Source organism: Centroberyx affinis, unplaced genomic scaffold, assembly GCF_046629955.1.
Source record: "Centroberyx affinis isolate AG114_WGS23_722 - 3 ecotype Tasmania unplaced genomic scaffold, CSIRO-AGI_Caff_v1 ptg003127l_1, whole genome shotgun sequence".
Taxonomy (NCBI): Eukaryota; Metazoa; Chordata; class Actinopteri; order Beryciformes; family Berycidae; genus Centroberyx; species Centroberyx affinis.
Genome location: NW_027281189.1, coordinates 48629 through 71944, shown reverse-complemented (window position 1 = coordinate 71944; position 23316 = coordinate 48629). Strand labels below are relative to the sequence as shown.

Below are 23316 nucleotides of genomic sequence, written 5' to 3'. Positions count from 1 at the left end.
TCTGCAAGCAGGCAGGCAGGCAGGCAGCATTGATGTGTCACAGCTTATATCTTATCTGCCACAGTACAGGGGTTACAGAAACTGGGATCTGATCATATTCACCGCTGTCCAACCAAACCCTGGCAGCCAGGTGAAGAGGGAAAGGAGGGAGGGAGGAGAGAAGGGAGTAAGGAAGGGAAAGAGAGAGGGGGGGAAATAGGTCCAGCGCTGTAAACTGGTGAGAGGGAAGGCTGCAGAGAAGTGTGGGCTGGGTTAAACTGGTACTTAAAAAGCAGCTAGCTGTGGCTTCTGTGCATTTCACCAGCAGACAGGCTGACAGGCTGGTAAGGAGCAGTGAGGGAGTGGATGAGACAACAGCCCCAGGGTGAAGGTGCACTTTCACGTCACTGGAAGAAGTATATTTTTAGCCTCTTCTTCCAACTCTTCCACTTTCCACTGTAGTGTGTTTTTGCCCTGCACTTTTTCTTTGGTGGGAGCGAGAGCCAAGTGGAGCAGGATGGACAGGTTTCTGTGGGCAGCAGTGCTGCTGCTGCCGGTCTTGGGACTCTGTGAGGCTCTGTCTGCCAGCTGGCTGCCGGGGGAATACTCCAACACCACAGCTGAAGCAGCAAGGTTTGTCAGTGACTACAACAGCACGGCCGAGCAGGTGCTCTTCCACAGTGTCACCGCCAGCTGGAACTACAACACCAACTTGACAGAGTACAACTCCGAGCTGCAGGTAGGACGACTCAATAGAAACACAGAGATTAGGCATCTTGAACTTAGTGGTTGATGTGTGAGTTGAACCTTTCCCGTATGCTGATGTGAAACTGGCTTCCTTAGAGCAGTGTGCTGTTAGTCAGAGAAGTCCCTGCCAGGACTGGCGCCTCGCAATCACAAATGCATGCACGGTCAGGGGTTTCTGAGGAGCCGAGCCCTGGTTGAGATCACCCCTATTCATCTCCCTCCAGAATTACATGCTCAGTTTCCTCCCAAAGCGGCCAACTCAGCTTGTGTGTTTCTGGAAATATGAAACGGATCTGAATGCCTGTGGCGCGAGCGTCTTCAAGTTCTGAATAAATGTGCAGGGGGTCTTGCGAGCTTAATATGTCAACTGTTTATTTGTTCAACTGTCTGATTTTTGATATTTTTACTTTGTGCTGAAAGTCAGGAAAGTGCAATTTCACTCACTACAGTATGCAGTTTTACACATTGCTACACTCCAGTCTTTATGGTCAAGCATAGAGATGTTGAAGCCCAGCAAAATGTCTCTCCTTTGCAGTAATGTAAAAATGGGGCTTTTCAGAGGCAAGCAATGAGACATTAACATGAACAGCAGATGGCTTCGGGTTTACAATTTCTTCTTGCCATATGTTTGAGGAACATTTGCATAAGCATAGATAACTGGGGAGAGATGATTCCGACTGTAAAACAGGAGAAAACTACAGCCAGGAAGGGACCAATAAAATTGCAGAGGCGTGCAAGAGTATTTTCTGGCCTTAAGGCAGAAACGAATAAACACACACACACACACACACACACACACACACATTCATGAATACTTACTTACTCAGTCACACACACACACACACACACACACACATACACACACACACACACTTAGGAAAGCAATTTCTCAAACACACACATACACGCTCCGGGCAGAGCCTCGTGTGTGCTTGGACAGCTGTCACAACAGGATTTCACTACACTATCCAGGCTTAGGGAGCTGCTCTCCTCACACACTGAACACAACAGGTGTAGCTCCGGCCCCCGCCACGCCGGTGTCAGCGGGGTCAAATTATAGAACGTGTCCTGCTCTCCAGAAAGCATCCAGGATGTGAGGCGAAAGATGAGTAGGCTCAAGGCTAACCTGTAGGTTGCCACGTATGAGCGCTATTGTTCCGGACACTTCAAAGATGGGATCAAAGTGAATCAGAGCATCGAGCGCCATCCGACCTGGCAGGCAGGGGCAGCGTGGCCGTTCAGCCTGCCAGAGAATAAAAATGGCTGTCATGCTTTTTTCATTTTTATGCTAACGCTGGCATTCCAGTCAGCACTGCACTGTGGGTCACATTACCTGATTCATAGGGTTCATCCTTGAAATTGGCCTTATTTGAAAATAAATTGCAGGTAATGAAGGACAGGCACTGATAAATGGTCTGGAAAGGTAAAATACCATCTACAATGCACACACACACACACACACACACACACACACACACACACACACACACACACACGCTTCCACCACTGCCCATGTAGCTTCAGAGGTGAACTGTGATTTTGTCTCCGTGCAAATGAGGCTCAGGTTAGAGCCAGTATAGAGGATCAAACAGCATGCGGATCAGTCCACAGGCTTATAATTACACTGAATAAAAAGCGATGAGAGTGGACACCCATGACTGATATCCTTTGAACCTAGGAATGGAATACCAGCCGCCTTCAAGTGTCGGGGCCAGACCCGAGGCTCAGTTGCCTTCAAAGTCATTCATTTCACCTCATATTGCCAGCTTTTTGCCGTGGCTTGAATGTATAATTGAGCACCATAAGAAGCACTTACACTGTGGTGAATACCGTGTCATTTAGGTAGTGATGCAAGTCCATTTATCCCCAGTGCACATACAAGTTTAAACGGATATGAACATTTAACTGAATTGTTAAAGGAGAGATTACTGTTAACATCAGAGGTGGAAAGAGTACTGACAAATCCTACTCAAGTACAAGTATTGTTACTTTAGTACAAGTACAAGTTAAATTACTAGTCCAGGAAATTACTCAAGTAAGAGTAAAAAAGTAGCCCGTTTAAAAGTACTCTTAAAAGCTGTCCCAATGCAATGTCATTAACCAGGAAGAGAAAAATAGTATTCAGAAAAACGCTTTTAATACAATTTTTTCAAGACAAATCTGTATGTAAAATACATAAAAAAATACATACTATTTACAAAAAAATCAAATATGCTGATATTGGAAAGAACGCGATTCTCTCCTTTGCCAGACGAGCTAGAGCTGCTAGCAGCAGCAATATCAGAATCAGATACATCCATCTTGCTATGGCTATGTCAGCAGTGTCAAATGAAACTGAGATTTCTGAACTAATGTGTCGATGGGGATCATTACAATTGGCCACTGCACTAACGAGCCACCAGTTTGGGCGCCCTAAATGTGGAAGTGATTCTGGACCTGTTAGCGAGCAGTCCCAATGCTACCGTGCTGTTTTCATAGTGCGGTGTGCAAAACAAAAATCTGAATTTACTCAGTAACAGAATGTACATTTAAAAGTAGCGAAGTAGAATATCTATTATTTAAATTACTCGAGTAAGAGTAAAAGTACAGCATTTTAAAAATAAAATACTTTAAAAAGTACAAATCCTCAAAAAAACTACTCAAGTACAGTAACGAGAGTACTTGTACTTCGTTACTTTACACCTCTGGTTAACATTTTGTCTCTTTACAGATTAATTTAAGTGAACCTTGTGCCATTTGTAATGCCAGTCCCTCCAAAACATATTGCAGCTTATACAACAGGAAGACCTTGAGGGAGGGAGAATCAGTGAAACGGCATTTCAGCCTTATCTTTATTGTGTTTTTTTGGGTGAGACTCTGATAATCTGGGTGGACGAATGGGTGGAGGCTGGCCGGAAAAAACGATAGAGAAAAAGACAGAGATTGAGAGGAAGAGCGCAAAGGTCAGAGTTAATACCTCAACCCACTGTCACCATTTTTTCGTTATTTAGTGGATGGTGGGAGCAAGACAGATAAGCTGGGCTTCAATGAAAACATTACTGGAATGAAGCTACTGTTCTGTCAGTTTTATCAGGATGTGTGTGGAGAGTTTGGACAAGCACTGACTCCTTGCTCTTTTGGTTACGACAACAGTAGTGCATGTGAAGATATTTTCCATTGTCCCAATTTACTAGTTGCATTTCTTCACTTTAACATGACAGCAACCTACAAAGTACACACTTGCAGCACAGTACAAGGCCATCTTCTTTCTGCAGCAAATGAAATGTCACATTGGTATATAGAACATGTCACACAGTGCGATAATAACGTAGCAATAGTTTATTATTTTGAGTAGAAGCAAAGCAATGCGCGCTACATATACTATCCATGCAATGTTTCACAGTGGCCTTGACTCAATGCATTTCTCCAACGCTGTCATTACATATTGAATACGCCGCACATGTCCATGACCTTCCAGGATGCCATAAAGAAAAGCTCTTAAGCTGCAGCGAGGCCATACATGAGCATGTGTACTTGAGAGTAGGGAAGATTTTTTTTAATATTATCCTTGAGCTCTGGCAACTTGACACTTTTCTTTCACCTTGGAGCTTGTCAGGAAAATAACTCATGTTTCCAATGTTTTTTCTTTTTAATCCCATCACTCTGGACCTTCACTAGCCTTCACTAAAGGACACTACAGAAGCTGCAGGATTGATGCTTTAGAGTATATTCACAATCCCCTTTTTGCAAGCCCTTAAATCTCAGATCTTAATGTTTTAATATTTGCAGAGATGATAAACTATATCATTGTCATCCATAGGGGTGTGTATTTGATGTAGCCCCACATTCAGCATCTCCTCCTCTCTGCCTCTATAGGTAAATGCATCCCTGGAAGAGCAGGCCTTCACTGAGGCCTGGGGGAAGAAGGCCAAGCAGGTGTTCCCTCCTGAGTTTCTGGACAAACTCCCTGACGCTGACGTCAAGAAGCTGATAGGCAAGATCAGCACACTGGGAGCCGCCAACCTGCCGCAGAATGAGAGAGAGGAGGTTTGTTTCTATTTCATGTTTTATAATTGGGAAAGACTGGAGCAGACGGTGTCCGTGCATGATTTCTTAGCAATGGTAGCACTCCTTGTAATATGCTACTGTATCAGCAGAAATGTAAGCGGATTGCTGAACTCTTTCTAAAATGAAAGAGTGATTTCCACTCTCTTTTCTTGTCTCCAGTATAATAAAATTCTCAGCACCATGGACAAAATCTATTCAACAGCCAAGGTGTGTCCAAAGCCAAACGAATGCTGGAGCCTGGAGCCTGGTAAGTTAAAGTAAAAATAGATGTTCACATGAGTTATTTGAAACTGATTTCTTAGAATATCTGAAAGAAACAGAACAATGTTGAGGAATATGAAGCAAACAACAATATGCAAGGGGTCTTGGGAGCCCAGAAAGAAAAACAGTGGTAAGTGGTTAAGATCCTATCGCCTTTAGGAAAAGCAACAGGATGGGGACAATTACTTCAGAGAGGCCTCTAAAGGAAGTGTTATGGTTGTGCTTCATAGGTGTTGAGTAAAAAGCTATAGAAACAGCATGTTAGGAGCTTTTAACGCCACAGTACAAAAGCCATCATCACTTATTCTCCGTCATCAAAGTGTGTGGTAAACAATGGCCCTGTGCTTTGTCAGCAGCAACTGCCAAAAATTAATTGTGAGTAATGCTTGCCAACACACACAGTGCCATATATATGGAGCAAAAATAGCTATTTCGGCCAGAGCCTAGATCATGGAAACAATTACCATTAAATGCAAATGGTCTTGTTTATTGCTGTTAAGGGAAAGCTCTTGGATTATTGTTAGTTTCATAATCATGCTGTGGAAACACTCTAGGGAGGAACAGGGTCACTGTAAGTACCTAAGTGGACACACCCCTTCACAAAAAACACTGGCTTCATTACAATAACAAACACAGACCCCCAGCACAGAGGCTATCTCTTTTTCCACAAAACCCACTATGTTCCTTCAACTTTCACCTTTTCCTCGCCTTCATTTCCTACGCCTGGCTTTTTGAAGATGTATGTTAATGCTCAGGATACGATGGAGTCATCATAACTCAAGGCTAACCCTCTTGTGTAATGTATCTGTTTTCCTGCTGAGAGAGCATGAAGTCATCTAAACACCAATACATCTTGATTGTTTTAGGAAACCTCTCTGCTTTTGCCTCCTCTTTCTGTTTGGGCACTGTATGAGGCCTCAGCTTCCCTCTCTTTGCTGTTATAGTCTCTGTGACTGAAGGTGTGTTGGATTTTGTTCCCTCTCCAGAGCTGACAAATATCATGGCCAACTCCAGGAGCTACAAGAGGCTGCTGTACGCATGGGAGGGCTGGCACAACGCATCAGGTGTACCTCTTCGGGAGTACTACCCCACATTTGTGAAGCTCAGCAACAAGGCCTCTGAAGCTGACGGTAGGAACTTCACCATGACCTTTGATGTTGCAAGTACATTACAAGTCAAAAGTTGGGGACACATTTTTCTTTATTTTTACAAAACTATCAAAACTATCTATATTTTATATTCTTTAAAGTTGTAGAATTATGCAGTGACCAAAAAAAAGTGTTAAACAAATCAAAACTGTCTTATATTTTATATTCTTTAAAGTAGCCACCCTTTGCCTTAATGGAAAGGCAAACGCTTTGGAAAGAAATTCATACATAGGATCAACTTCACTATTTATATTTGTGCAAGAAACAAGCATTTAAGCATAAGCCTTTAGATCAAAATGACTTTAAGATCATGAAAAACATAGTACATTAAATCAGGGGTGTTCAAACTTTTGACTGATAGTGTACATTTAAAAAATATATATTTTATACATCAGGCAAACATTTCGCAAACATGTGCTATTTTTATACATTGCAATTTTGATGCTTCAAAGGAGTAATTGCTGCAGTGGTAACGTGGACATTATGTCCTGTCTAGGTTTTAAGGACACTGGAGATGACTGGCGCTCCTGGTATGAGACTCCAACGTTTGAGGAGGACTTGGAGAAAATCTACAAGACCGTAGAGCCCCTCTACCAGCACCTGCATGCTTTTGTCCGCCGCAAGCTCTACAACCAGTACGGCCCCAAGTACATCAACCTCAAAGGACCCATCCCTGCTCACCTGCTAGGTACAGCAGATGCACCTTTTTATGTTGCCAATATATCTGGCTGGAGGCATGAATGTGTGTTACACATTATACATAAACAGTCATTATATATAAATGCATAGAAAGGAAGCGAAATGTAATCACACCGACTCCTGGTGACAATCCAAAGTATTGAGGCGCACCATTGCCGGTAATTTTGTCTCATTGCTTTAAACAAACATGTAAGCGGTTCCTACAGTGCTTGTGAGTGGAGAAGCCCCACAGCAAGTTATGGCTGATGCTTAAGTGTCTGTTCTCCCTCTCCTTCAGGAAACATGTGGGCTCAGACCTGGAACAATGTCTACAGCATGATGATCCCCTTTCCTGACAAACCCAACGTGGACGTGACTGATGAAATGCTCAAACAAGTGAGTGAGGGGAAAGCTGACGTGGTGGAAGCTGCAGTATGATTGCTTTTGCGTCAATAGAATGAACTGAAAAGGATGCATACTAAGAGGGAAAAAGTGAAATTCACTTCTTACGTCTTGCAGACAGTGAAATCAAACCCTTTCTGTTTTTCTGTTGAAGGTCGCTTTGCCAGAGACCACTGAGGTGAATCATGAGTTGTGTAATTGTTCCCTCTCTCTCTCCAGGGCTACAATGCCACACACATGTTTCGTGTTGCTGAGGAGTTCTTCACCTCTCTGGGCTTGATTGAGATGCCCCAGGAGTTCTGGGACGAATCCATGTTGGAGAAGCCTGATGGTCGGGAGGTGGTGTGCCACGCGTCCGCCTGGGACTTCTACAACCGCAGAGACTTCAGGTAAGTAAAACAGACAAGCTAAAGCGAGCTACTGCTTATATTTACACTTCAAACACTGCTGATTTACAAGATGAAAGGGGATGAAAGGGATATTGTGATGATTCTACATTGTGAATATCTAAGGAATAGTAAGTGTTCTACCTTCAGAAGTACATCATTGGTGCTCTGTCAATACACACTACCAGTTAAAGTTTGGACACATGCATTTTTCTTTATTTTTGATATTTTGCACATTTTAGAATAGTAAAGACATCAAAACTATGAAATAACACAGATGGAATCATGCAGTGACCAAAAAAAGTTTTAAATCAAAACTATCTTATATTTTAGATTCTTTAAAGTAGCCGCCCTTTGCCTTGATGGAAAGGCAAAGGCTTTGGAAAGAAATTCATACATAGGCATCAACTTCACTATTTATATTTGTCAAAGAAACAAATTTCAAGCATTTAAGCATAAGCCTTTAGATCAGAATGGCTTTAAGATAATGAAAAACATAGTACATTCAATCAGGTGTGTCCAAACTTTCGACTAGTACTGGATTAATCTGCCATTACCACTGATAATAGTTGATTATACTAACTGATAAGGGATTGATTGATGTTTCCTCCTCTTCAGGATCAAGCAGTGCACCACAGTGACTATGGAGCAGCTCTTCACGGTGCACCACGAGATGGGACATGTGGAGTACTACCTCCAGTACAAGGACCTGCCTGTGGGCTTCCGGCGCGGAGCCAACCCCGGTTTCCACGAGGCTATCGGTGATGTCCTGTCTCTCTCCGTCTCCACACCCAAACATCTGCACACCATCGGCCTGCTGAAGTCTCTGACCACTGACAGTGGTAATTATAATAATAAACTTCACTTAAAAAGCACTTTTCAGAATACAGCGACAAAGTTCTCAAAAACAATAAATAAAATCCACAAGCCACAAGCCATATAACTGACAATGGGGTTAAATTGTTAACATCAGGGAAATAAAGTGCTTTATTCCTAATCACTGGTGCTATGCTGTTTCTGCAGAGACGGACATTAACTACCTGTTGAAGATGGGTCTAGAGAAGATGGCCTTCCTCCCCTTCGGCTACCTCATCGACCAGTGGAGATGGGGCGTGTTCAGCGGACGCACCCCTCCAGAGCGCTACAACTCTGAGTGGTGGTACCTCAGGTAGGCATTTATGTAAAGATCCTGAAAGATCACTTGTTTGAATCTTTGGGCCAGCTGAGAAACCGTGGTTTGGGAAAGTGAGTGAATGAATGATGCTCTCACACAGAAAGATAAAGGTGTCAAAAATGGTTCTTTGGAGTAATGCCATAGAAAGAACCATAGACAAAGAACCTTCAGACCAAGGTTCTTTAAAGAACTATTTATGCACTCCTTTGCTTAGACACCTGCATTGTGTTTTTGTTTATCTGCCCTTGTATAACCTCATTTCCAAAGAACTATATATGTTTTTTGGGATATTAAAAGGGTCTTGAAAGGTTCTCTGTGGAACCAGAAATGGTTCTTCTAGGGTTGCCCCGAAGAGCCATTTTCAGTTCCAGTTGGCACCTTTATTTTTCCCTCAACACCTACCGAGGTGCTCTTGAGCAAGGCACAACCCCGACAGTTCCAGTGGAGCTGCTCAGTGGCCAACAGTACATGACTGTGGTTTTACTGGGCAGCTCCCAGGAGCTGCCCAGTGGGCGTGTGTGCACGTATTAGCCGATGATTCCTGGAAAAATAAACGTAAAAAAAAAACCAAATAAAAAAAAAAAGTCTGAGGGAATAATTTTCCAGAAAACATCCCTGAGTTATATAATCTATGCTAATGTGTTCTGAATCCACCTATCCCTTCTGCCATTCCTTTTTAAAGGACAAAATACCAAGGCATCTGCCCACCCACCAGGCGTACAGAGGAGCACTTTGATGCGGGGGCAAAATACCACATTCCTGGAAACACGCCGTACATCAGGTAGCATCCTGTCCAAACCACTCCAACTGCCACCACTGCCTAACACAGTACACACCACAGTGATAAATGCCTCATACAAATATGATAATAAACTTGGGCCATTGATGTTTTCATTTTTCCACTCCTCTCATGCAATATTACATAATACCTTTTTTATTTTTTTCATTGTTTTTCCTAGTTGGCTGGTCAAGAGCTTGACACACACAGGCTTATTCTCACAAAGTGCTTTACAGAATATCAAGGACAACACAACTGAAGATAAAACAAGGGACAGAACAGTTATGTTATACATTCCAAGAAATGCGTGTGTTCGCGTGTGTGTGTGTGTGTCTGTGCACATGCCATAATGGCTATAAGGATGTCTGCAGAAGTAGTAAGTGAATGACAGACTGCAGGGAAGTAAACAAAGGGAAAGAAAAGGCTGGTAATGTTGGAATTAAAGTGATGTTGAACCTTGGTAGTACCTTGGGTTGTGTAGCTTCCTGGACATGATAAAACCCTGAAATCGGTGATTCTGTTATCTGTTGCTCTGGTAGAGGAGATTGGAGAATTGTGTTTTTTTCTCTCTCCATTCACTGCCATTGTATGGTGAAATAGATCTGATAAACACACTTCTAGCACATATTTCTGCTGAAATCCTTTTAAGTGAGTTTCTGTTGAAAAGTGAGTTGCTTTCTTTATGTTTGTGTGTGTAACACCAAAATCTGTTTGGAAGAAGTTTGACTGGATTTGTTTATGTGCTAGAAGTGTGAATTTCAGACTTGTTCCTCCATACAATGGCAGTGAATGGAGAGAGAAAAAAAATGCAATTCTCCAATCTCCTCTACAGGAGCAACAGATAACAGAATCGCCAAATTTGGGGTTATATCATGTCCAGGAAGCTACTCAACCCACTACTATCAAAGTTCAGCATCACTTTAATGTAGGTTGTAGACTGCACTGAATAACTGGTGCTTTAGTCTGGACTTACATACAGAGAAAGTGTCTGCTGCCCTTACAATGGCAGGAAGTTTGTTCCAAAAGCCTCTGGCCCCAACTGTTTTCTTTCAAATGTGGAGAATGACAGTTAGTCAAACACAGTGTTCGTTAAACAGACAAACAGACACATGTTGAATGTGAATTCCACAGTTAATCCCTGAAATGCTCCATTTTAATTATTTTAGATATCAGTGAGGCCTTTGATACTGTAGACCATTTTATTAGATCACTTGAGAAAGTGAGCTGGTCTCAGGGACATAATTCTTTACTGGTGCAACTCCTCATCCTTATCTTTAGCAGACATTACATGTGTGGATACATTTTAGGCCGCATCTTATCCTCCATTTACTACTTGGTCACAAACTAAGTTTCATAAGTGGAAAGCCTCAGCTTAAAGAATCAGAATAAAGTTGAATATTTCACTCATCACTTTTAAGACGTGGATGGGTCTTTGGCTATATCACAGATCTATAAACACCATATGAGCCAGATCGCAGCCTGAGGTCCTTGGGCAGGTTCCCATGGGCTGTTCCTTAAAAACAAGAACCAACATCTCCAATCAGGTCTCAACAACAACCACCTGCCTGGCTAAATCTGTATCATTTTTTAAATCACTTCCTAAAACTCATTTTCATAGACTTGCTTTTATGTAATTACCTTTAATCACTTCTGTTTTTGACCTCCCTTTTATGGTTTCTTGCCTTGCTTTTATAAAACACTTTGTAACTGTGTTTTGAAAAGGCCTATATAGCCTAAATAAAGATGATGATGATGTGATGGTGGTGATTATCATTATTATTAGTGGTAGTAGTAGCATAAACGTGATGCACAAAAGAGATGACTCAGTGTTTGGTTTGTTCCCCTGCAGGTATTTTGTCAGCTTCATTCTGCAGTTCCAGTTCCATGAGAAACTGTGTCAGGCAGCCAAGCACACCGGCCCTCTGCACACATGTGACATCTACCGGTCCAAGGAGGCAGGAGCCATCTTAGAGTATGTGTTCTGATAGGGCCTCCAGAGCTCATCAATTTTACAGATAGAAGGAGCAAGTTATGGTTTATGGATGCAGTTTATGGATGCAACAATTTCAGTCTTCTTCTTCCAGGAAGGTTCTTCGGTCTGGCTCTTCCAAACCTTGGCCTGAAGTGCTCCAGGAGGCCCTGGGCACCAACAAGATGGATGCTGGTGCACTGATGAGATACTTTGACCCCATTATTAAATGGCTAGAAAAGCAGAACAAGAACGAGACCCTGGGCTGGCCAGACTTCAACTGGGTCCCACCCATCCCTGAGGGCTACCCTCAGGATATTGGTAAGATTCGGTTGGACAGGCTAATACTGAGTAGACAAATATCCCAAGAATGCAGTATGTCAAAGCTCTTTAAAATGCATACAAATTGAAGAGATCAAATACTGTTCATCAAGTAGATAGAAGATGACTAAAGGAAAACACACATTAAAATCACTTGGAGGAATGCAGATTAAAATCACAATAAAACCAAAATACACAGTGAATACCAGAGGAATGTAAACCAGAATCTTTGGCTGCTTCTGTGATTCTTCAGTGTATTCCATAATCCTAGTGCATAAAAATCTTTTTATTGTTTTCATTTATTTATTCCTTATCCTTTCTTTGTACCATTTTTGGTATCTATATGAAACATCAGGTACTTTTAAAAGACTTTTTTGCAGAATTAACCACATGGATCTTCATTTACGCATTGACTATCAACACATCCCGCACCTCGTCTGACCTGTCCCTCTCCTTGTCTGCCCAGATAAGAATACAGATGAGCTTCAAGCGAAGGCTTTCCTCGAGGACTACAACAACACAGCGGAGGTGGTGTGGAACGCCTACACCGAGGCCTCTTGGGCGTACAACACTGACATCAACGAAGCCAACAAGCAGAAGATGGTGAGCCCTTAGTCTGCCTGCCGACTCCACCCAGGTCCACTAACACTGTTCAACCCTCTGCCTGCATTCTGTCTTGTCAAATGCAAAGGCCTGTTGGACCTCACGGCTGATTTTCAAACCACTGCACAAATTCAGTGAATCAGTAAATGAATCAATAAATGAATCAATAAATGTATCAATGAATGATTAAGTCACTGAGTCAATGAATGAATGAATTAATTAATGAATGAATGATTAATCTATCTATCTATCTATCTATCTATCTATCTATCTATCTATCTATCTATCCATCCATCCATCCATCCATCCATCCATCCATCCATCCATCCATCCATCCCTCTATCCTGTTTCATTGACATGTAATTAGCTATGTAAAGAGTATTCATTATTCTGCCTTAGCTGGAGAAGAACCTGGAGATGTCCAAACACACCCTGGAGTACGGACAGAAGGCCCGTCTGTACGACACCACTGACTTCCAGGACGGCTCCGTCAAACGCATAATCAAGAAACTCAGCGACATTGAGAGGGCCGGACTGCCGCCAGCAGAACTGGAGGAGGTGCGGAGGGCAGCAGTTTTAGTTATACAAACATTTCTCTGAGGCAGAGCTCCTCCGGAGGCACAAATAGTCTTATTGGTTTAGTTAAATCTCAATGGGCGGAGCCAAAGAACCACAGTTTCGTAAGTAATTTGTGTTAGACTGAAGCTCAGTGAAAAAGGCAAGGGGTAAGAGAAGATGAAGCTAGTATTATGAAGCCAAGCGCTCTGCTACTAACTGAAAATAAAAATGAATCTAGTAGCCTACGCCAAATTATCTAGGCTAGCCATTGAGCTTAGCTGACCTTCAAACTAGCTAACTAGCCATATTAGCCTCTAGCCATCTAGGTGAGCTCTTTAGCTGGCCTGCTGATATTACAAGCTCATGAATACCAATTATTTTAATTTTGTTAGTTTGCCCGTTAGCTAGCTCCGAAAAACTGTAGCTCTTTGGCTCCGCCCATTGAGGTTTAACTCAACCAATAAGATTACTTCTGCCTCTGAGAAATGCTTGTATCTTTAAGCTCCAATATGCGGGGAGGGGAGGGCTCATTTGACAATTTGAGAAATACAAGGACAAGTACTTTAGTTCTACCTGTTTTTTTAGGTGCTACGTGTGTTCATTCATTCCTTTGCGCATTTGTGTGTAACACTTTTTGCAATGCGCTTTGCTTAGGAGAATTACAGTATGCATTAGGCCATGCAGAGCCCCAGGGGCCCTGCGTAAGGGAAGTGTGCACTCGTACACTAGGCAGTAGGCTAGACACACAGGCATCAACCAACTGGAGGCTGGTGTGCTCCAGGTAGTGGCTGTGATTTTCTAACTGCAGTGGCTATAAGTCAGTGCATGAATGGAATCTTAGTTACAGCAACACTGTGCTGCCACAGCACTTAGGTGTTAACAGATGGAGTTTTTAAAGTTTCACTCACTCCAGTGATACCACTACCTACCCCTCCACCCGAGCACCTAGAAGAGGTAGGTTTATCAAATATGACATGGAAAAACAGGATGGTGGCTGATGATTTAAATGAGATCTAATGCTTGGTGGGTGTCTTTACCTTCACAGTACAACACTCTCCTGTCCAACATGGAGACCAAGTACAGTGTCGCTGAGGCTTGCAGAGATGACGGAACCTGCCATCCACTGGATCCAGGTTAGACTATGCAATGCATATGAAGAGTTTCATTCCAAAAAGCAAAATCCATTTGAAAATATGACACATACTCAGACTACTCGGTGTACTGGCATGAAAGCAAAACCCATTATATATATATATATATATATATATATATATGTATGTACTGTATATTTTTTAAACATTGTGCAATGAATATGAGGCAAAAAAAAAATCCACAATGGATTCGCAATGGACAATAAATTTTGGAATTTAACCCATTATATATTCATGTACAGTACTGGTTAGTCACCAAACAATTAGCGTTTTCACTGAACCTCAGCTGTCAAACAGGAGGCCTATTTTATAGTCACTGTGTGTAGTCATCACCTCATCTATCCAGCAGGGCTTATGCTGCACACTCAGGCAAATACTGTATGTAAAGATAGTGTAATAAAAGAAGGCGCTGTGTTTCAGATCTCCAGAAGATCATGGCTGAGTCCAGAGATTACGACGAGCTGTTGTTTGCCTGGAAGGGCTGGAGAGACGCTGCTGGCAAAGTACTGCGGCAGGATTACAAGAGATACGTTGAGCTGGCCAACAAAGCTGCCAAACTCAATGGTATGACCTTAAAAATAAAAGTGCTGCTTTCAGAGTAAAAAAACCTTTTCATAAAGTCTACAGTCCTTCAGAGACGTAGAGTACAGCTGATAACTTTACCAGCTCAGTGGTTAATGATTTGAGAGGATTGCAGATTGGAGTTTCTCAGAGGCAGAGCTGTTCTGTTCTGTTCTGGAGGCAGAAATAATCTGATTGGTGGAGTTAAACCTCAACAGGCGGAGCCAAAGAACCACAGTCTTCTCATTAGACTTAAGCCTAGTGAAAAAGGCAAGGGGTAAGAGGGGTAGCTAATATTATGAAGCCTAGTGCTCCTGCTAGTAAATGAGAAATCCTAGCCATACTAAGTTATCTCACAAGTGAGTTTAGCTGACCTTCCAAGTTCAAACTAGGCATACTAGCCTATGGCTATATAGGTAAACTAGTTAGCTAGCTGTAGCTATCCAAGATCATGAATGTCATGGTCAAGAATGAATTAAAAAAAAAATTCATTGCCACATATATTTTATTTTTATTTTGACCAGAGTTCCTTCCTTGGCATTTAAGTTTGCCAGTTAGCTAACTTGCACACCTCCCATAAGGTTTAGCTCAACCTTAATTAGTCAACCTGAGATTATTTACAAAAAATGTTTGCATAAAACAATTTGCATTGCCTTTGCAAGTTACAAACACCAAGACTAACTACTCCTCACTGATGGGTGTTTATGCCCCTGGTGCTCTCTGTAGGTCACACTGACAACGGGGCTTTCTGGCGCTCCCTGTATGAAACCCCCACCTTTGAGCAGGACCTGGAGACTCTGTGGAAGGAGCTGGAGCCCCTCTATCAGAATGTGCATGCCTACGTTCGCAGAGCTCTCTACAAAAAGTATGGTGCCGAGCACGTCAACCTGAAGGGACCCATTCCTGCTCATTTGCTGGGTAAGTGCCACAGGAGGAACTTTCTTGGAAAGAGCAGTAGCTCTTTGGGCTGGATGTCATGGAATTACAATATTTGTGACTTTACATTGCCTCAAGAAATTTAGTACTTTTGATTACATCTAGGCTTTAATGTGTTCAAGAGTGCAGGGAGTTGAGGCTAAGGTCACTGGAAAGCTGCACTTCAATCAGTATTTCACTAAGGAATCCAAAACTGGTTCTATTACTATAGCCAAAACTCTCCTTTTATGTGGGAGCATTCCCCATTGATATTCTGTTGTTGGCTGTACATGCTCTCGGGTTTAGGCAGGATTTAATTTGCTTTCAGAGGCGTCAAGCGTGACATTGTGTGTGACAGTTCCACACGGCTAGGGATTGGACTGACTCACAGTCACAAATCCCACTGGGTTTAACACTGGCAGAGTAGAAGATAACCCGTTCCATAACTTTTTATGCTCAGAGGATGAAATATGAATGCTGTCTTTTATCCTTTTAGGGAACATGTGGGCACAGACGTGGTCTGGCATCATGGATTTGGCCATGCCCTACCCGGATGCCACGCAAGTTGACGCCACGCCAGCTATGGTGGCACAGGTGAATGAAGACGTCAGCCGGCTGTTGCATAATGATCACCGTTACACACATGAACACACAAAGACACACACATAGCAAGACTGCAAGCAGTCCTGGCTCCCTTGTACCAAAATATTCAGTGATGCACAAACACAAAGACATTACTAACTCTCTCTCACACACACACTCACACACACTGACATACTTCCACCGCTCGCCTTGCAGCTTCAGAGGTCAAGGATCATTTCGTCTCAGTGCAAATGAGGCTTGGATTTGGGCCAAAGTTGAGGATCAAACAGCATGAGGATAAGTCCACAGGCTTGTAATTACACTGAATTAAACTTGCAAAAAACAGCAGTCACAACGGACATCCGTGACTGATACGACACGTGTACATAATATATAAATACTACTGTATATATGAGTTATATTTCAAAATGGTATATATATTCATTTTCTAGAAAAAGTATTACCTAAGGTTCATCATTCAATATCTCTAAAATATAGATGATCCAGTCTGTAAAAGTGTTATCATTTTATCAATCAAGGACGTAGAGTAGGTGTCACTTTTTCCAAATGGTGGATATCGCATTGTGGAACAGAATCCTTCAATGTACATCCACATCTTCACTCATACTCCTCTTTCCCCATTCAGGGCTGGAATGCCATCAAAATGTTCAATGAATCAGATAAATTCTTCACCTCTCTGGGTCTGCTGCCCATGCCAGAAGAGTTCTGGGACAAGTCCATGCTGGAGAAGCCTTCTGACGGACGAAAGGTGGTGTGCCACGCCTCCGCATGGGACTTCTACAATCGAAAAGACTTCAGGTTAAACTTCAGCTATTTTGAGAATTGGATAATAGGCTACCATAAGACAACTTGGTGGTCTTGTGTAGAAGATTTAAAGTCCCCATGAAATGAACCCTCATTACTTTAACTTCCTGGAAAACAGAGTATCTTTCATAGTGACCTCATACTGCACTAGTAGGTGTAAATATACATTTCTAATCAATAAAACCATCAGATTTTTTAATTATCCCACCCCTCCGCACCCCTCCCATCAAATAAAACTGCCTTTCTCTCTGACTCATATTCCCTCACTGCCTCCTCTATCAGAATTCGCCATCATCATTTCCTTGTTTGCGTTTCCAGGATCAAGCAGTGCACAGTGGTGACTATGGACGACCTGATCACGGTGCACCATGAGATGGGCCACGTTCAGTACTTCCTGCAGTACCAGGACCAACCTGTGTCCTTCCGCGACGGAGCCAACCCCGGGTTCCATGAGGCCATTGGCGATGTACTAGCCCTGTCTGTGGCCACCCCCAAACATCTGAAGAGCATCGGCCTCCTGGACAAGGTGGAGAACAACCGCGGTGAGTGGCCATACATCATGGATACTGTAGGCACATTAGGGTAGAAGTGCTTTTCCTTCTGAAAATTGCTGCATTGAAGTATTGAGAGTAGAATCCATTTCATGAAACTGTTCAGATCCAGGTACATAATGTGTCTCTTTGGCTGTTTTTGTTAAGAGAATTCTACATGTGCTGTATAGTTTTGTAGGTACATTATGTGACGTTAAAATACAATGTTCAGCTCATGTTTTTCCTTCATCTGACCCCTTTTCTAGAGAGTGACATCAATTTCCTAATGAGCATGGCCCTGGACAAGATTGCCTTCCTACCCTTCGGTTACCTGATGGACCAGTGGAGATGGAAGGTGTTTGACGGACGCATCCCAGCCTCTGAGTACAACAAGGAGTGGTGGAACCTCAGGTAAAGACCGCCAGTACCTCTACAGTTACCATCTACAACTTCTCCCACCTTGATAAATAGAAAATAAACGATTAAATGGAGGGGAGTTATTGAGTGAACAGACAAGCGGTTGATTGACTGATTGATTGATTGTGTGAGTGAGAGAGTGAATAAATGAGTGCATGAATTAATTATTTACTTAAATAATGATTAGATGATACACATTCCGTTTGCGTTGCAGAATGAAGTACCAGGGTCTGTGTCCACCGGTAACCCGTACTGAGGATGACTTCGACCCGGGTGCGAAGTTCCACATCCCTGCTAACGTTCCCTACGTCAGGTTCGTTATCTGATTCTGCAGAACAAACATGACACCTGATAACTGAGCACACACAACTTGATAACTACTTAGTCATCTAAGACTCTAATCGACTACAGATAGATAAGATACATATAAACACATGGCCATAGCCTGTAGAACATTATGTGCTCCTAGTCACATGGCTGAAAATTTAATCACTTTTTTTTCTTTTTTAATCACCATTATGAGTGTGTGTGTGTGTGTGTGTGGGTGTGTGTGTGTGTGTGTGTGTGTGTGTTGGGTGGTTCTGCTGGCCTGAACAAAGTAAATTTCCACTTGTGGACAATAAAGCTCAAAGGACAACCATATGACCGGGCATGTTTAATAATCTTCCATCAGGTACTTTGTTAGCTTCATCATCCAGTTTCAGTTCCACAAGGCTCTATGTGAGGCTGCCAAGCATGACGGGCCCCTCCACACCTGTGATATCTACCAGTCTAAAGACGCTGGGAAACTGCTGGGGTAAGCACACACACATACATGTACCTAGGTGTACCCACCCATAAGCACATGTACCCACACCTACCCATATTCACCCACATGTTCCCACATGTATTCACATGTACCCACATATTCCCACATGTACCCACACCTACCCATATTCACCCACATGTTCCCACATATATTCACATGTACCCAGATATTCATACCCACATGTACTTCAATGTCTCCACATGTACCCACACTTACCCACATGTATTCACATTTACACACATATTTGTGGTTACACTTAAATGTATCCACATGTACCCACACCTACCCATATTCACCCACATGTACCCAAACCACATTCACATGTACCCACATATACCCACATGTACTTAAATGTCTCCACATGTACCCACACTTACCCACATGTATTCACATTTATACATATATTTGTACCCACATGTACTTAAATGTATCCACATGTACCCACACCTACCCATATTCACCCACACGTACCCACATGTATTCACATGTAACCACATATACCCACATGTGCTTAAATGTATCCACAAGTACCCACACATACCCAAACATACCCCCCACACACACACGCATGCACGCACACACAGATGCATGCATAAAGGTATATATGCACAACAAACAATTATACCATGATGTGTTGATGTGAGTGTCTTACTTTGATTTAAAATAATACACAAGCATCTGTTACTGGAGCTTGAGATTAACACTAGTAGTAGCCTAGTGCTCACAAATTCTGACTGTGGCTGGTAAGTCTGTCGATTTCACTAGCCACTTTGGTAGGTACAAATCTGCAATCAGTGGTGTTTCTATTCTAACAAGTACAGATTCTGTACAGTCAATTCACTTGCCAGTGTGGCCAGCTGGTGAAAAAGACATTTCATGCCATGTGTTTTTAGTATTTCCAGAAGACATTGCTACTAACCTTCGCCTCCTCTAACTCCCTCTCTGACCTGTGGTGTTTGCAGTGATGTGATGAAGCTGGGCTTCAGTAAGCCCTGGCCAGAGGCTATGACCATGATCACCGGCCAGCCCAAAATGACCGCCCAGCCACTCATGCAGTACTTCCAACCTCTGATTGAATGGCTGGAGACAGAGAACAACAAGAACAACGATATCCGCGGGTGGCCCGAGTACGACTGGAAACCTCTAAGTATGCCGGACACACTCATGCGAGCACCCACACACACGCTTATGCCTCCACATAAGCACACACACAAGCACTCGCATACAGGCAGACCTATTCATTCAAGTCTTGGACAAGAAAATGTTTGGAATATGAGGACTTATGAAACAGTATATTTACATAGCATAGACAATTTGTGAAATAAGTGTTCCAAACTTCAAGCCAAAGCTTTTGGTGAGCTCTTTCCCAGAAAAAAACAAAGTGGCTCATTCGTCTTCAGAGGGAGGCATTAATTTTGTTTTTCTCCTTAACTGCGGCTTACAATGAAATCAATCTCCTGCTCCCCTTGTTTTACTGATGAGATCCTGCTGAAAGGATGTGTAGAGATTAGATAGATGAGAAAAAGAGCAACAGAGAGAGCGAAAGAGAGAGAGCCAGGAAGAGATAGCGGGGAATAGTCAGGGAGATTGGAAAAGACGAGAGAGCACAGCTGGTGTTAGAGGGATCGAGGAAGAGATACAGACTGCAAAAATGAATAAAGCGTAGCTAGAAGAGGAAGGAGGTAAAAAGGCAAAAGAAAGACAGAAAGTGACCGTGTTACCTCAAAAAGACTGAAAAGGAGCAAGAGATATAAAATCAATCTAAAAATCAGCCCTCTTGCTGATTGTGATTAACATTATTATGTCCTGTAGCATTAACAACACCATGGAAATTTGGAGGCAAACGCTTTGTGAAGGTTATTTATAACTACAGATATCCGTACGGGATAAAATAATATGGGAGAAAATGTCAATATTGAAAATGATTTTGTAAATTTTGTCTTGTCAGAAATGCTCCCCACCCCTCCCAGTGGCGTGTATTATTATACATTGACTTCAATTATTTTCAGTGTATTGAATTACTTTTACATGCTATTCTGCATTGCATTCTACAATCTGTAGAATTGTTTGTTTATTATCCATTATTTATTTGACTTTATCCTTTGTGCCATGCCAATAAAGCAGATTTGAATTGAATTTAATTGAATTGATATCCAGCATGTTGCTCATTCAGTTGTGTGTGTCTGTGTGTGTGCTGCACAGGTACCCCTAAAGAAAAAGTGGACTTCCTGGGTATGAATGTGGACAGTGCAGCTGCCATAGCTGGCCAGTGGATCCTATTGGTTCTTGGCCTGGTCCTCCTGGTGGCCACCATCCTATTGGCCTACAAGTACAGGAAGTCAAAAAAGCCTGAAAAGTCCTTATCAACGATGGAGCTCAAGCAAAAAGACTAGTCATTAACGATGGCTAAAGGGGCTGAAGTAATGCCTAACTTACTGTAGCTAGCACAGTACCAACCTCAATGTGAACATCAATGTTTTTGTGTACTGCACAGTACATCTGATCAAATTTGCTTTTCTTTTTGGTCTGCTTCCCTCCCTAGTCTTGTATATTTATTGTATACACTTGGAGTCAAATTATTTTGGCTATGCAAAAGAAACCTTACAGTTTTGTAATTTATTTGTAATATTTGAATGTTTAGGGAGGAAATGTTTCAAATGAATGTTTGTAAAGTCTTTAATTGTGTAAGCATTTTTGAATATTTGATTTTTGTTGAATCCTTTGCCTTTCTAGAATAAAGAAATATGACATTTCTTTTGGCTGTGTATTCAAGTAAGACATTGTAGAAAACAAGGAATGACTCGCTCCATCCAGGTAGCAATTTAACCATCGAGGTTCTTACAAACGGTTTAATTACATTGAAACTGCACAGTAAAAAAACAACACCACCACAGAGAGAGGAGTTTGTGCATTGGTTTCAGCCCTTCCCTCTTTGCTGACTGAGTCAATGGAGCCTCTGTAATGGCCACAGATAGAGAGTCTCACAACAGAATGCCTGCAGGCTCTCAGGTGACAGGGACTGGAGTGGTAACGCAACACTCAGTCCCACCAGAAAACATCAGATGACTGTCTTCTGTTGGTCCAGTCTATTTCCAGTGCTGGAGGTTGACCTCAATGGGGGCCACAATGGCTTGGAAACAATCCAAGAGTCAGCTTGCTGACTTGTACGAAAATACAAAGCACAGGGACAGAAACAACACAAGCAAATGAAATATGCATTCATTCAAATAGTCCATGGAATCATATTTCACTATCATAATTCAATGTAACTTGTCACTATCTACAATTTATATTGCATTTATACCGGAGCTTACCAATATCATGAAATCTCCAAATACAATATCATACATTATTTAGTCCAGTGTTGCGACTCCCTAGAAGTGATTTCTTGAGGATATCCAGATAGGTACTCTAGTGTAATCACATAATACAGTGTAATAAATAATAATCACAAGGGCCACTGAGGATTTAAGTGTACTCCCGCCATCCCATCAACAAATATCTCTAGCTCTGAATATGGATAAGCAGCTATCGCTCTACTACTTCGTGCTGCAGGAGTGCTTAAGGGACTGTTGGAGTTTAATTTCATGGGGACAACTAACAAGCCAAGCTGAGCTGTATAAAATCCTTTATGCACCAACACTTAAGTCATTTCTCTCTGTGCCTCTGTAATGTGCTCTGTATTTATTCCCTGAAATCAGAGAGATCATTTTTCAATTTAGCTTGACAAATACACTGTGAAGTTCTGCAGATGAGGTCGAAGCCACGACCAAAACTGTGTTTGAGATGCTTGGCTGCTTAATGTTTGTTAAACACTGACATGGACATTCAAATAAGGCACTCTTGTTGTTCACTCAAAACAGAGTGGTTACTGGTCAACATATTTTTAAGCTTAAAAAATGATATCCCAAACGACAGCTGTAGTTTTAACAACAACACATAGCCTATAACCACTGACCACAAAGTGATGCTTGGGGACAGAGCCAGAGGAACATTTACAATCAATAGACTCATGATTAGAGAGAAAACACACATCATGGTAATAGACATGATGAATGACCAGTAACATTACTCAGAGGAGATTAAGGGAAAAAAAAGAATCAAAAGAAATGAAAATATATACGCAAAGGCTTAATTCAGTATACAAAATCTGCAACAGAATCAAAACAATTTACAACACACTGTTACTCTTGAATGTAGCCCCAATTCCAATGTACAACACTGCATTCATCAAAAATACTTAACAAATTACAATCTCTGAAGCAAAAACGTTCAGTATATTGCACTAAAAAAGACTTGATGAAATCTACTACAAATTCTACAAACCATAAATTTCCAAATTGAATGCACTATCCACAGTTGGTCCGTGTGCTGCGAAGCCGATGGCTTGACCAAGCCCAATGTTCTCTCTTTGTGTCAAAACAGTGTGAAGGTGAAGAGTTTAGGATTCAAAGTAGAGGGTTCAGTAGTAGTAAT

General features: G+C 42.0%; 1 protein-coding gene across 1 annotated transcript; it reads left to right on the top strand.

Moving 5' to 3' along the window:
- Positions 1–312: 312 nt before the first annotated feature.
- ace (angiotensin I converting enzyme (peptidyl-dipeptidase A) 1) lies at positions 313–23292 on the top strand. The gene is made up of 25 exons (XM_071537793.1): positions 313–718; positions 4582–4752; positions 4933–5020; positions 6021–6164; positions 6679–6870; positions 7159–7256; positions 7482–7651; positions 8267–8490; positions 8672–8816; positions 9505–9603; positions 11450–11572; positions 11685–11890; positions 12357–12493; positions 12893–13051; positions 14097–14184; positions 14623–14766; positions 15490–15681; positions 16175–16272; positions 16907–17079; positions 17404–17627; positions 17882–18026; positions 18247–18345; positions 18706–18828; positions 19803–19987; positions 21043–23292. Exons 1-25 carry the CDS (start codon positions 497–499, stop codon positions 21231–21233), a joined length of 3840 nt encoding a protein of 1279 aa, XP_071393894.1. The 5' UTR covers positions 313–496; the 3' UTR covers positions 21234–23292.
- The last annotated feature ends 24 nt before the right edge of the window (positions 23293–23316 follow it).

Coding starts and splice junctions, on each gene's coding strand:
- ace (XM_071537793.1), top strand. CDS start 497: ATGGACAGGTTTCTGTGGGCAGCAGTGCTGCTGCTGCCGGTCTTGGGA. Junction 15,682..16,174: donor CATTCCTGCTCATTTGCTGG/GTAAGTGCCACA, acceptor TTATCCTTTTAG/GGAACATGTGGGCACAGACG. Junction 19,988..21,042: donor GTACGACTGGAAACCTCTAA/GTATGCCGGACA, acceptor TGTGCTGCACAG/GTACCCCTAAAGAAAAAGTG.